The sequence below is a fragment of the Lemur catta genome, chromosome 1 (genome assembly GCF_020740605.2).
Source record: "Lemur catta isolate mLemCat1 chromosome 1, mLemCat1.pri, whole genome shotgun sequence".
Lineage (NCBI taxonomy): Eukaryota > Metazoa > Chordata > Mammalia > Primates > Lemuridae > Lemur > Lemur catta.
Window position 1 is genome coordinate 170536004 of NC_059128.1, and position 13769 is coordinate 170549772.

At 43.0% G+C, this 13769-nt stretch overlaps 1 protein-coding gene across 1 annotated transcript; it reads right to left on the bottom strand.

Moving 5' to 3' along the window:
* Positions 1-1131: 1131 nt before the first annotated feature.
* Positions 1132-7595, bottom strand: A4GNT (alpha-1,4-N-acetylglucosaminyltransferase). Its single transcript, XM_045539138.1, has 2 exons — positions 7161-7595; positions 1132-1781 (listed from the first exon to the last, which is right to left on the bottom strand). Exons 1-2 carry the CDS (start codon positions 7569-7571, stop codon positions 1167-1169), a joined length of 1026 nt encoding a protein of 341 aa, XP_045395094.1. The 5' UTR covers positions 7572-7595; the 3' UTR covers positions 1132-1166.
* Between the last annotated feature and the right edge of the window lie 6174 nt (positions 7596-13769).

Sequence of the window (13769 nt, forward strand, 5' to 3'; positions counted from 1 at the left end):
AAAGGGGGGAATATTTAATTGAAAGAGGATGGCTGGGTGTAGTTTGAAAAGGATTTTTTATTTGGAGTAAAATGTAAACTTTATTTTTCCCATAAAGCAAACTACCAAAAGGAAAGTTCTAAAAAATCTTGCTGATGAGTATTTGCAGAAGAAATATTAATTCTCATACTTCCTGAAAAGAGGAGGTAATTTTTTTTAATTTTCATAATTGACAGATTAAAATTGTATGTATTTATGGTGTACAGCATGAGATTTTGAAATGGAAGAGGTAAATTATTATGTGAATCTAAAATGGGCAGCAGTTTTAAATAGTTTGAGTTTGTAATTTGCTTTTATGAGCCAATTGAGGTAGGGTAAACGTATATTGGAAACGGGTAGAGAAGGGAATAGCAGATACCCTGGGGAGGGGAGGAGGCTGTCCCAGGGTCATGAAGGCCAGGAATTAGGATGTAAATGTTGGGGACCTTGTCTGCTTGATCCACCTGTATCTTCAGCACCTAAATCAGTGCTCGCCTCAATTAATATTTATTGACTGAATGCATAAGTGAATGGCCAGATCAGGACTAGAAATCAAGTCTCTTTTTCTCCAAACAATGCTCTAATAGGTTCCAGAATTAAACAGTATTAAAAATAACATGCAGCAAAATGGTTAACTGCCTATCCCAACACCCATTTTCTCTTCCTCCTTAAACTTCCCAGCCTCTCTTGCAGCGACGTTCTGGCCACTGAGATGTAATGGGAAGTGTTATGTCGTACTTGCAGGAAATCTTCATAAAACAAGGTGCACAGTCCCTCCTTTCTTCATTGTGCTGCCTGAAATGCAAACATGGTGGCTGGATGTCAAGCAGCCACATGGACCATAGACTATGCACACTAAGGATGACAAGCAGAAAGATGCAAGATGCCTGAGTCCCTGATGACTGCCATTATCATACCCACTCTGAATTGCCTGCCTTCAGACTTCTTTTACATGAGAGAGAAATAAACATTTATGTTTTATAGCCACTGTTTTTTGGGAACTGTTCTATTGTAGACAAAGAAAGCTAATCCTAACTGATATGTGTGTAAGCTCCCAGCCCCCTGGAGAGAGTAGAGATTAGGTGAGAGTGTAACACTCCAGGAAATGTCTAGTTCCATGCTGTAGCAGCAGCAACCCAGTGTTGGCTCTACTTGCTACCTAGACCCAGCTGCCCAGTCACTGGCTCCTCTGGGCCTTGAATCAGGACCTTGTAAGTCCTGGGACAGTGTTTGCGGTAGAGATTTTCCACCAATGTGTTGCTTCCTCTAACCACAGTCCTCCCTTCCCGGTTCATGTAGTTCCACAAATGCAGGGCATAAGAGTCATTGAAGCTCGGGTCTGTATCCCAGACTTCGTAGTAGCGCCTCCACTCTGGATAGGAGATAGGATAAAATCTTCGCGGGTGTAGGAAGGACACGTTCAGACACCTCAGGTCACTCAGCTCCTGGAAGTCTCCGAGTTTGCACCACACCCTCAACATCCTTGTCATCAAACTGGGGCCTTGGTTGCCCCAAATGTCTGAATTGTAGTGTTCAATAAAGTTTTCCATGCACTCCCACAAAAAGGGGTGGTGGGGGAGGAACCCGAAGACCCCATTACTAGAGTACTGAGAAGCCTGGGCAGCCAAAAAGTTCTCTTCGGGGATGGGCCTGATGGAGATGACATCGGTGTCCATGTAGACGCCACCGTATTTCCAGATGATGGCCAGGCGGGAGGCGTCCGAGCTGATGTGCAGCCAGTTTCTCTCTGCGCTGGCGTTGATCTGCAGGAGCAGGTGCAAATCAGCCCCCAGCAGCCAGGAAGAGGGAGGGGCGCCACAGCCAAGGCCAGGCCCAGAGCAGCCGGGAGGGGTGAAGCAAGCCAGCTTCCCAAAAACATATTTGCCACAAGCCCAGAGTTGCAAATTTACCAAACTTACCTCCACCTCAAAATTTTTCCTTTAAGTATAAAGTGTACAGTAAATCAGTATCAACAGGAAGATTTTAGCAATTTTTAAAGGTTTCATGAAATCTTTTTTTTTTAATTAAAGCAGTGGAAAGATAAAAAGGAAATCCAGAAGAGATTTCACAATATGAGTATGAGTCATTCTTCGATGTGGGTGTACATTAGCCACAAATCTGAAACTGTGAAGGAAAAATCAAATAAAGTCCTAAAAATGCTAAACTCTGATAAAGAAAAAAATAAACTGGGAAACTAGAAAAAATCAATATGTCTGCTATTTGAAAAGTTGGTAAAAGAATCTTAAAATGCATACCTTTGGTAACTTATTAATTCCTTTAATAATATTTGTTGAGGGCCTACTTCCTGTGTGCCAAGCTCTGTTAAAGCTACTAAGGATACAGCAGTGAACAAACAGACACAAATCCCTCCTGGGAGGAGACAGACAATAAACAAATAAATGTATGCTGTGTTGGGTATTCATGAAGACTATGAAGATAAAAAGCCAGGTGAGAGAGCTGTGAAAGGGGCAGGGTAGAACACTGTATTATATTAGTCCCAGCAGAAACTTGAATGAAGTGGGTGGGTGAACCATGCCCAAATCTGGGAGAAGAGGGATCTAAGGGAACGGCAAGTGCAAGGGTCCTGAGGCAGAAGCACACTCACCATGTGCGGGAACAGGAAGGAGGCAGGGTGGCTGAAACAAAACAGAGAAGAGAGGAGGGTCTGGGTGAGAAGGGAGGGCAGATCATGCAGGCTGGTGCCAAGACTTTGAAATTAGCTGGAAGGTTTGGAAGAAAGGAGTGATGTGATCTGAATTAGTCTTCAAAGGGTCACTCTGGCTGCTGTGTGGAAAACAGTCTGGGAGGTTCGAAGGTGGCAGAGGCAGAAGCCAAGAGGCAAGTTAGGAGGCTGGTAAAATAATCCAGGAGAGAGATGAAGGTGCTAACAGTGGGGGTGAGAGAACTGGTCAGATCCTGGGTCCATGCTGAAGACAGAGCTAGTCGGGATTGCTGGTGGACTGGATGGGGAGTGGGGAGGAGCCACAGATGATTGCAAAGGCTAAAATGTGAGCAAAACAGAAAATGACTTTAAAAAGAATAAAAATAAATCAGTATAACTGGCAGTGTTCCCATATGGAATGCTAAGATTTTGAATTCAGAAAGCAAAATATATTTTTTTGATTTTAAATATGTTGGTTAAAAGATTAAACAATGATTGGCTCTTGACAAAACAAACTTTCTTTAAAATTCTGCAATAAAGTCAAATGAAAGCAAATTAACTAAAACTTTGCAGAAATCTACACGTTGTTAAAAATCATCACATTGTATACAATTGCCAAAAATCTCATAAATAATACTAGCTAACATTTATCAAAAATTGTTCCAAGCTCTTTATAATCTATACAAATCCTCAAAACCAGGTACTTGGTACTGTGATCATTCTTACTTTTTAAGTTAAAAATTAGGACCAAGAAGTTTAGTCATTTGTCCAGTGTAAGAGGCAGAGATTGGACTTGAACCCAGGCAGTCTGACTCCATATATCCACTCATTCAAAAGAAACAAGGTTTTGGTTAAAATAAGTAAATATGATTACTGTAAATTGGCAATTGTTAGTGGACAGACCCAGAGATATAGGATGTCAAAAGCCACATAGGGCCAGGCGCAATGGTTCACACCTGTAATCCAAGCACTCTGGGAGGCCAAGGTGGGAGGATTGTTTGAGCTCAGGAGTTTGAGACCACCCTGAGAAAGAGCAAGACCTTGTCTATACTAAAATTAAAAAAATTAGCCAGGCATCATGGTGTGCACCTGTAGTCCCAGCTACTCAGGAGGCTGAGGCAGAAAGATTGCTTGAGCCCAGGAGTTTGAGATTGCAGTGAGCTAAGATGATGCCACTGCACTCTACCTGGGTTGATGGAGTGAGACTCTATCTCAAAAAAAAAAAAAAAAAAGCCACATAGAACCATAGAAGGAGGAAGCCTGCCTTGATGCCTTGATGAGGGTATTAGACTAACATCAATCTAAAACCACAACAGCTTCAGAAAGAGGTTTGGGGTTCTGGCTGCTCAGAGGACAGTTGCCTGTTCACACCCTTTGCCCATTGCACTAAATCCTGGGCATCTTCAAGCATTACAATAGTCCAGTCAGTGCAGCAAACCCAGTGGTCACCAGCAAGTGGTGGCACCCAGCTATCCTGTGGGGGCCTAACTGGGGCAAAACATGCCACAGCCCAGCATCCCACAGGTACTGTGGATACACAGCTTATGTAGTACCCTGCAGGCTCAGATGGAGCAGACACTCAAGGGCTCTGCATCCTAGGACCCATCTTGCTCCTCAAATCCAACACAGGAACATTAAGATGCAGCTCAGAGCAACCCAAACTGTGCTCTATGGCACATTAGTTTCAAGAGACTATTTATGTGTCACACTGAAAATGGGTTCTATGCTCAAATAAATTTGGGAAGTGATAGGTTGAATCAAGTTAAATTTCTTTAGTTCAGAACTGTAAAAAGGCTTTAATATTCTCATGTGCATGATTCAGCTGTTAGAAAAGGATGCAGTATGCAGCCTCTCCCCAAATTATTTGATTAGAGATTTCTTTTTTCAAGGAGCAAAATACAATTTAGGTAGTGTGTTAGTCTAGCCCAGGTATCAGGAAACAGTCCTGGAGCACCCTCTAGCAGGCTAGCACTGAGAGCTGCAGGGACTAAGCTGGCACGTCCCTCTGCTCCCAGCAACTGCCTCCCTAGACCACCACCTGCCCTGTCACTGCCAGGGCACTGCCACCTACTGGTAGGGAACCCTGCTGTTGGCAACTGCCAGGACCTAGCAGGTGGAAGCTCAGTCCTTTGAGTTGCTCCACCTCCTGACAGGTCTCAATCTGATACTTCTGGGCTCTTTGGAAGAAGAGATAGGCACTTTGGGATCTAGAAGTCACTGGGTCCAAGAAAAACATTGAGCCTGGGGGCTGCCCCCAGCCCTATCCCTTACCTGCCTGGCCCACCAGACCCCTCCCTCTCAGGCCTTGTCACTTAGCCAGAAAATGTCTCCAGCTGCCAGCAACTAGGTGCAAGCATGCCCCCCTCCCAGGACAGTCCACTCAGGCCCCAGGCGAATGAGGCAGGCAGGATAGGAGTTTTCTCTCTTTTCATGTAAATACTTTAGTAGGCTAAATAATGGCCCCTGAAAAATATCAGATCCTAACTTCTGGAAGCTGTAAATGTTATCTCATATGGGAAAAGTATCTTTGTAGATGCCATTAAGTTAAGGACCTCGAGATGGGGAGATTATCCTAAATAGTCCTGATGGGCCCTAAATGCAATCACAAGTGTTCCTTTAGGGAAAGTGGTAGAGGGAGATTTTACACAGAGAGACAAAAAGGGGATTTGAAGATAGAAGCAGAGATCGGCGTGATGCGCCATAGGCCAAGGAATGCCAGCAGCCACAAGGAGCTGGTCAGAGGCAAGGATAATTCTCCCCTGGGACCTCGGGAGAGAATATAACCCTGCCAGCACTTTGCTATTAGCCTGGTAAAAATAATTTAGGACTTCTGGCCTCCAGAACTGTAAGAGAATAAATTTCTGTTGTTTTAAGTCACTAAGTTTGTGGTGATTTGTTACAGCAGCCATAGGAAACTAACACAGCTACCTACATAATATCCTCAATTTTGCCACTTGACTTGCAAAGCCGAAAATATTTACTAACTGGCCCTTTACAGAAAAAAAGTTTTCTGATACTTAATATGAATTTAGATAGGATAGATAGGACTTTATGTGGGAAGCAAATAGTATTATTTTTGTTGTTTGTTTGTTTGTTTGAGATGGGGTTCTTGGCCTGTTGCCCAGACTGGCCTTGAACTCCTGGGCTCAAGGGATCCTCCCACCTCAGCCTCTGGAGTAGCCAGGACTACAGGCACATACCACTGTGCCTGGCACAAATGGTATTATTTTGATGTCAATTTTTTAATTACTTTTTTGCTTTTAAAAATAATTCTATTTACAAAGTCAAAGCATTCTCATCACTAAATTCACTCCTAATCCAATCATACTAAAACACCTACTGTTATTGTATGTTACATAGTTTTTTCAGGTCTTTTTTTTTCCAGTACATGTGTGTGGGTTTTTGCATAAGTGAAATCATTATGATTGTTATTATTACATTATGACATAAGGGGGGGTTTATTTCTATGTTGTGTTATAGTCTTCATAAGATGTCAGTTTCAAAAAAAAAAAAACACCATAGTTAAAGCCTACATAATGGAATCATTGAGTGATTGTACTGTAATTTCCTGAAGCATTACCTGACTTCCAGTCCTCTGTAAGAGAAATATTAGATTGAAATATAATTTCCTTATTATGCTATGCTACTAAAATGAGTATTACAAAATTCCTAAGCATTCCAGGAGTTTCTCAATCATATCTTAATACAACCAAATCTCACATAGCAGCAGTCCACTGACCCTTCATGAATTTTCTACTTAAATCATTTTCATGTTAAATATTGCCTGGTTTCTACCTCAGGTGCAAAAAAAAAGTTTAACATAAATGGGTTTAAAACTGTAGTAAAGGGGCCGGGCGCGGTGGCTCACGCCTGTAATCCTAGCACTCTGGGAGGCCGAGGCGGGTGGATTGCTGGAGGTCAGGAGTTCGAGACCAGCCTCAGCAAGAGCAAGACCCCGTCTCTACTCAAAATAGAAAAGAAATTAGCGGCCCAACTAAAAATATGTAGAAAAAATTAGCCAGGCATAGTGGCACATGCCTGTAGTCCCAGCTACTCGGAGGCTGAGGCAGAAGGATTGCTTGAGCCCGGGAGTTTGAGGTTGCTGTGAGCTAGGCTGACACCACGGCACTCACTCTAGCCCGGGCAACACAGCGAGACTCTGTCTCAAAAAAAAAAAAAAAAAACTGTAGTAAAAAGTAAGTGTTCTATACACCTAGAAAAGATATGAAAACTCATTTGGTTAAGGGTAGTCTAGGAAAGTAACCTAGATCCTGAAAGAAATAAGTCTGGAAGCAAAACACTAGGCTAGAGATAAGCCTAGCTTAAGTCTCTCCTGTTGACTTGCATCGGAACTCTGCGGTAGAAAGAGGGCCAGGCAAGCCAAAGACGGGTTCTATTTCTATCTCCCACCCCGAGTCCCTACCCTCTGATTACTCATCTATACCATTCATCGACATTCTAAGTTTCCCGGAACACTTACCTGAGTGTACCATGAAAGCAATGGTGTGTCTTCAAACAGCCTTTTCATATGCAAAGGGAAAAGGAAAACGTTGTCTATGGCCGAGAGGAGGGAAAAAGCTGGGTGTGTGGAGTTTGAGGGCAGCCGTGTGGAGCTGCTGAGACCCTTCATAAAGAACACCACAGGCCGCTTAGGATAAATCCTGGCAGCAGACTCCACAGCACAGGAGACCAATGGGGGTGGCTCCGTTCTCTCCGAGGTCTCTAGAAACACAATGCTGCGTCCATGGCTCAGGAGGGCCTCCAGCCCCTGCTGGGACTTGAAGGGAGGCCGGCAGGAGAAGAGGCAGCCGGACTTCAGGGTGAGCTTGTAGAGGAAGCCACAGGCGAGCAGCAGGATGACAGACAGGGAGAGCTGGAGCTCCTTCAGCATGTCCACGTCTCTCTCCCAGCTGCTCCTTCAAATCAATACAATTAATTAAACATCCCATTCATAAAACCTGATAAAGATAGCGCCTGAGAAAATGATACATGAAATCACTTATAAACTTCAATGAAAAAAATCCTAAATGCAGTATGACTAAATCAAGTTCAGCAATATTAAAAAGAAAAATGTATCATAGCCAAGTAGGGTTTGTCTTAGATTTAAGAATGATTCAACATAAAAAATAATTAGTTAATAGGAAAACTGTTAATGAAATGCATTATCTTAACAGACTAAAGAAAAGCTCTATGATCATTTTGGCTTGATAGACGCCAAGATGTGATAAAATTTGACATCCTTTGATGATTGTTAAAAAGTACAAGCAAATTTTCTTAAGCTGACAATGTCTACCAAAACATATAGCAGTTATCACACTTAACATGAAACATTTGAAATATCCAGTTAAGGTCAGGAATATGATATAGATGTCCATTATCACCGTTACTACTCAGTATTGATCAATAATCATCAGCAGTACAATGAAACAAGAGAAGGAATCTCAACTATGAATATTAGAAGAGGCAAAAGTATCACTAGTTTCAAGAAAATATGACTGCCTACCTAGAAAATACAAGATAATTTACTGAAAAACTAATAGATCTAAGAAGAAAATTAACCAAGGAAGCAAACTGAAGGTTAAAGAGTTAAATAAATTTCCAAGATCACGCTGTTAGCAAGTAGCAGAGCCATGACTCTAACTTGGGTCTACCTGCCACCGAAGCCCAGGTTCTGAATCATTATCTACATGGCCTCCCTCTCCATAAATGTTAGCTCTGACTCAAGCTAACTCAGGAGAGCAGAGATCTCAATTCTTAGGAGGTCTATTTTTCACATTCTCTGTAACTCCTTTAGAAATGACAAAACTAGTAAATCAGAGCTTACCTTCTAGACAGAAACCTGCGGTTAGCCACTATTTGAGGTCTCAGAAATGACAAGTTCTTCCTGCTACACTTTCTGATAAATCACTACCCAATCTTACAATTCAATAATACAGGGGTAAGTAAATCATTGGCAGAAGATTAAGGGTAAACACAGAAAGCTCCTGGGAAGCTCCTCCCCTTACTAAGTTCACCCACACATAGACACTTGGGGACAATAGGTGGTTCACAAGATTTTTCAGGTGACCCACACACTGATCCTGCCTGTTTATGGATCTGTTACAGAGGCTATGAGGGGATCATTTCACCTGGCAAACACTGTATCATAGCATAACCCTGGAGAGAACAGATCCTGTGCCTCATCAGTTTAGCTTGAATCAAAATCAAGAACAGAAACCTGGGAAAGTTTCACCAAACAATCCTGTAAGTTGGTACAAACTCCTCCTTTGCAAACACAAGGTCTGATTAAAAGAAAAGAAATCCCATTACCACAAATAAGCAATGGACAAAACCTAGTAGTCCAAAGGCCTAGTAATCTAGAATGAGAATTGATTCTCCAGTATCAGGTATAGTGGCTGCAGGAAGGACCCTTTTGCCCCAAGGTCCCCCTTAGGGGGTATGAAATTTCTCCTAGTCTCACAAAGTCAGTTTTGTCATCCTTGATGTGGCAATCCCCACATCTCCCAAGGTACTTTGACTCTCCTGTGGTCTTTTCTCCTGCCCTTGAAATGAGCATTTAGTAATCCTCTTTGGAGCCATCCTCTGCTCAGAAGTCACCTGTCTTTAGCCTGGAGCTTGCTCTTGGCCACGAACAGGTATCCACAGTTCCCTCTGGATGCTCTGGTGTGAGCAAGCATGTCCCGTCCTGGGCGAATTTTGGATTCTGACATAGCAGGTCTATGTCAAAGGAGTTAGTGCTGTCCCACTCATCAATGGCTTCTGGTTTCTATGTGCCAGAGGATCCCTGAAAGTAACTTTTGGGGCTCCACACACTTCTTCCATTTGAAGCTGAATTTCTTCTCTGAACCTCATCAGTTTTGGGCTCAGGGTGCATTGGCATCTTTCTAAAGTTCTCTGCCATTGGATGGATCAGTTGTTCTTTCCTACAAAAGGGAATGGAGACGAGTGCTCCTGCTTCTGTTTGGGAGTAAGTAGAGGGCTCCATTTGTGGGAGCGATGTATTCCCAGTACCTGAGTCTCATGTGGGTCTCATATCTTAGTGCCTCCCACCGGCTAGCCCAATGGCCAAAATCACTAAACAAGTGATTGAGGCAGAAAGCAGTGAAGTAGTTAATGGTCTTTGTCAGGCAAGGATGGAGGTGAGCATTGGCAATACAGTGAAATACTAAACACAAAAAGTAGGACCTGTCTGACAAAGAACGAAGTAGAGGGTATGACGGAAACAGCACAGGGCTCAGAGTGTAACTCTAGCCACCACAGGCCGAGGGCACCAGACAAGTCCCTAAATGGCCCAGAGCCTCAACTGCTTTGTAAAGTACTGAAAATGACTGACTGACCTCAGGTTCAAAAGGGCTCTATAAACCAAAGAAGCCACTCTCACCGTCCACCAAGGAAAAGCAGAGAAAAATAGAATCAATTTGGATGGTATTTGGACTCCCTAATGTCAAACATTAAGTTGTTTTGTTTTGTTCTTTCAGATGAATGAAATCTATTTCCCAGTGAGCCTTAAAGAAGGAAATCTTCAACCCTATATGAGAGTTGATAAGATATGTGCAGAAGCCAGGTCACTGGTACCTGGGGCCTCTTTAGGATCACAGCCTGATGTCCTTCCCAAGTCTTTCTGAGAAGGCCTCCTGTCATCTGGGCCACTCTACCTGGAACTTCCCAGGGCCCCCAGATTCATCCTTCAGCATTCCCTCCAGTATGAGGAACAGAACTACTTCCCCTTCATTCTGCTCCCCTTCCTTCGGGCTCCCCAGCCGGCATCATACTAACTTTCTCTCTATTCCGGCAGATGTCACAGCATCAGCTCTTAACCCAGAATCCACAGAGCCCTAGTGGCTCCAAGGATGGGCTTCAGGAAATCCTGAAACCTGGGGCCATATCCTGTGTCAGTTCCTTACCCCTGGATGCCACTTATCCACAGCTTCTCCTACATATCACCTTGCCTAAGGAATGTCCCTGCTCTTTGACCATCCGTGACACCAGCTCTGTTCAAAATTCCTCCAAATTTCTTTATTACACAATCTCAGGCCTTCTCCAACCAGCCAAGCCCCCCTAGGAACCCCAGTGTAGGTACCTGAGCAAAGATGTACAAAGAGCTACTTGTCTTTGAGCAACACATGGGTCTGAATACACCGGTGCGGTCACATATGCATCCAGGTATTGTCTACTTTCCTAGGAATTTCTGCCTCATGTGAGAGAGTTCTTTCTTCCTCCATCATAATGTAAGCCAACTTGGTCAATCCAATAGACTATGGGGCCTGGGTAGTTGTTGCTGACTGATGAGACCTTAGGAAATGTGGATTGGTGTAGCCCCAAATAAATGAACAGGATAGGGCAAAACCTCTGAATCTAGTGTTATTTCTATTTTATAATGCTGTTCTTTGGATGTTTGGAGATAGTGTAAAGAAAAGGCAGACCAGGGAGGAAAACCACAGACCTGGAGGAGAGATTTCCCCAACTCTTCAGCCCTATGGATAACCTTTGATAACTTCAGTTGGAAATAGTTCAGCATTTGGGGCTGAACTCTCTCTTCTATAAAGGACCCACTGTATTAAGAAGGGGAAAGTCGAAGGAATTTTTAACATTAAATATTTGTTGAATTGAATTGCACATGAAAAGCGTGACTCTTAATCCTGTATCTTCTTTGAACTCAGATTTATTGTAAGAAGGAAATGTTCAAGCCAGCAATACTTGTCCTATTTATTTTGGAGCATTTGGAACCATAGTTCCGGTTTTTAACATATTTGTTAAGCAAATAGGACTGATAAACTTGTTAAAGCATTTGGCTAATAACAGGGAAAAATCAATACACACAGTGATATCTTAGCAAATTACCAATTCCTTTCACCACTGTTCTGAAGCTGGAACAAAGACTAGAGTGCTGGGTTTACACGAATGGAGAGCTGGCTAGGCAGAGGCCTTTCACTGCAGAGTGAGAACAATTCATAGCATAACACTAGGAAGCCACGGAGGAATAATAAAATAATCGACGCATTTTAAGGAGTGACATCATCAACATTATATCCTGGAAAAAAAATAACTTTTACATAAATCAGTGAGTTAGTGCCAGAGTAAAATCTCTTTGTCCTATAGCAATATTTTGAACTGTTCTGCATTTCCAAGAAAATGGTTCTAGCCTTGTGTTTCTGGTGATAATGCTTTTTGTTCCCCACTCAGATATACCACTCAAACATACCCATGATTACATAGCCATCAAGAATAGTTTTCTGGGTTTGTTCTGAAAATTCTTATATTCACACATAATTTTCCCCTTTTTAAAAAATTTACTTGCAGATAAAAAAGGAGGTAGAGGATAAGGGCATGGAGAGTAAGAGAAAATAATTGTTCTCAGGGAACTAGTTGTGCCCCAGACACCTCTAAGTCTGAAGCACAGAGTCTGCAAGAAGCCTGAAGAAAACAGAGGCACCTTTCTGAGAATGGAGGGCTGTTCAAAGGGACTCTGCTGTCAAGTGCTGTGAGCCAGGCTTTAGTTCCTTCTTCCTGTAAGGAATTGTAACATCTTAGGGCCACCTATGCTAAGTGTACACGTGGCACAGGACTTTTATAAAAACTGAGTGTCTGTGAGAATCCCAATATGGCTGAAAAAAACTCTTAGGGACTGAATGTTTGCATCCCCCTAAAATCCACATGTTGAAGCCTAACCCCAATGTGATGGTGTTTGGAGGTGGGGGTTTGGGAGGTAATTAGGTTTAGATTAGGGTCCCTTAGAAGACGAGGAAGACAGAGAGATCTCTTTCCCTCTACATGTTTGCACCAAGGAAAGGCCAACTTCAGGGAGAAAGCAGAGGAGCCAGGAGGAGAGCTCTTACCAGAACCTGCTGGCACCTTGATCTTGGACTTCAAGCTTTCAAAAGTGTGAGAAATAAATGTCTGTTGTTTAAACCACCCAATCTGTGGTATTTTGTTAAATAGCAGCCAGAGCTGACTAATACAGAAACTTATAGTAAGCTTCTCTCTAATCCGCCTACACATACTTTCATAAGAATCTGTTTCTGAGCCATGGGTAAGATGGGAGCTGCTCTTAAGATTTTGAGAACCAGAACCAGGCCTCAGTGGGAAAGGGGTAACTCCATCTGCAACAGAAATCCCCATCAGGGGGAGCTGTCTCCTTAACTAAGGCCTTTCCTTCCTTTTGTCCTTCCATATACACCCCCACTCTGTCTTCTTGTTATGTCTTTTCTTTTTAAATGGAGATTTCTGGTCTCCCTTATGTCAGTGCCTGACAATAACCACACACCCAGTTGCCCAAGGTAGAAACCAAGGAGTCATTCTTAATTCTTCTCTCACTTTACTCCTCACATACTGCTATATATGTTTAGGTCCTCCAAGAAGCAGACACTAAGATGAGATTAACTGTGCAAGGATTTTATTAGGGGAAATGCCTATGTGAGAAAAAATAGGAAGGGAGCTATGTAAGGCTGGGTCAGCTTGTCAGATCACAATGCATATCTGAGAGAAGCTCCAGGGGTAGCATCCTAGGCTCCCTTGTCTAAGGCTGTTCTTGTCAAAGGAAGTTTCAGCAAAGTCATCTGGAAAACCTCAAGCCAAAGTCAGTCATTAGAGTCCTGTGTCTCCCAGGAATGGGTCTTCCTCAATATCCTTACTACATTAATCATTAGCTGGGAGCAACCTGTGGGAAGTGTGGCCTTGGCATAAACTCAGTGATGTATGTCAAAGTGCAGCAGCTAGGGCCCTTGGGCCTAGCTGGAGGTCCATGAGGCACATTCTCATGGCTGCCACAGTACACTCCTTGAGCTGCACAGATGTACTTCTCCACATACGTTCAAGGAGCCACACTTCTATGGTTTCCATGAGCCTTTCTTCCTGAGGGAAAATTAATGAGAAGGAAGGTAGTGAGATGAACTATAGCTCCGTCACTGTGTTGATCTCGAGGCTGCAACTCATCCTCTTCCTCCTCTAATATCCATTCTAAATCCTCAGAGTTCACCTCATCAGGTGTTGGTAGCTTAGCTAGTTGTGCAACTCACCTCCCTGAAGTACCTGAATGCTTGGTAGTTATCTCTTTCTGAGCTCAGGGCTACTGCACATGTCTGCTCCAGTT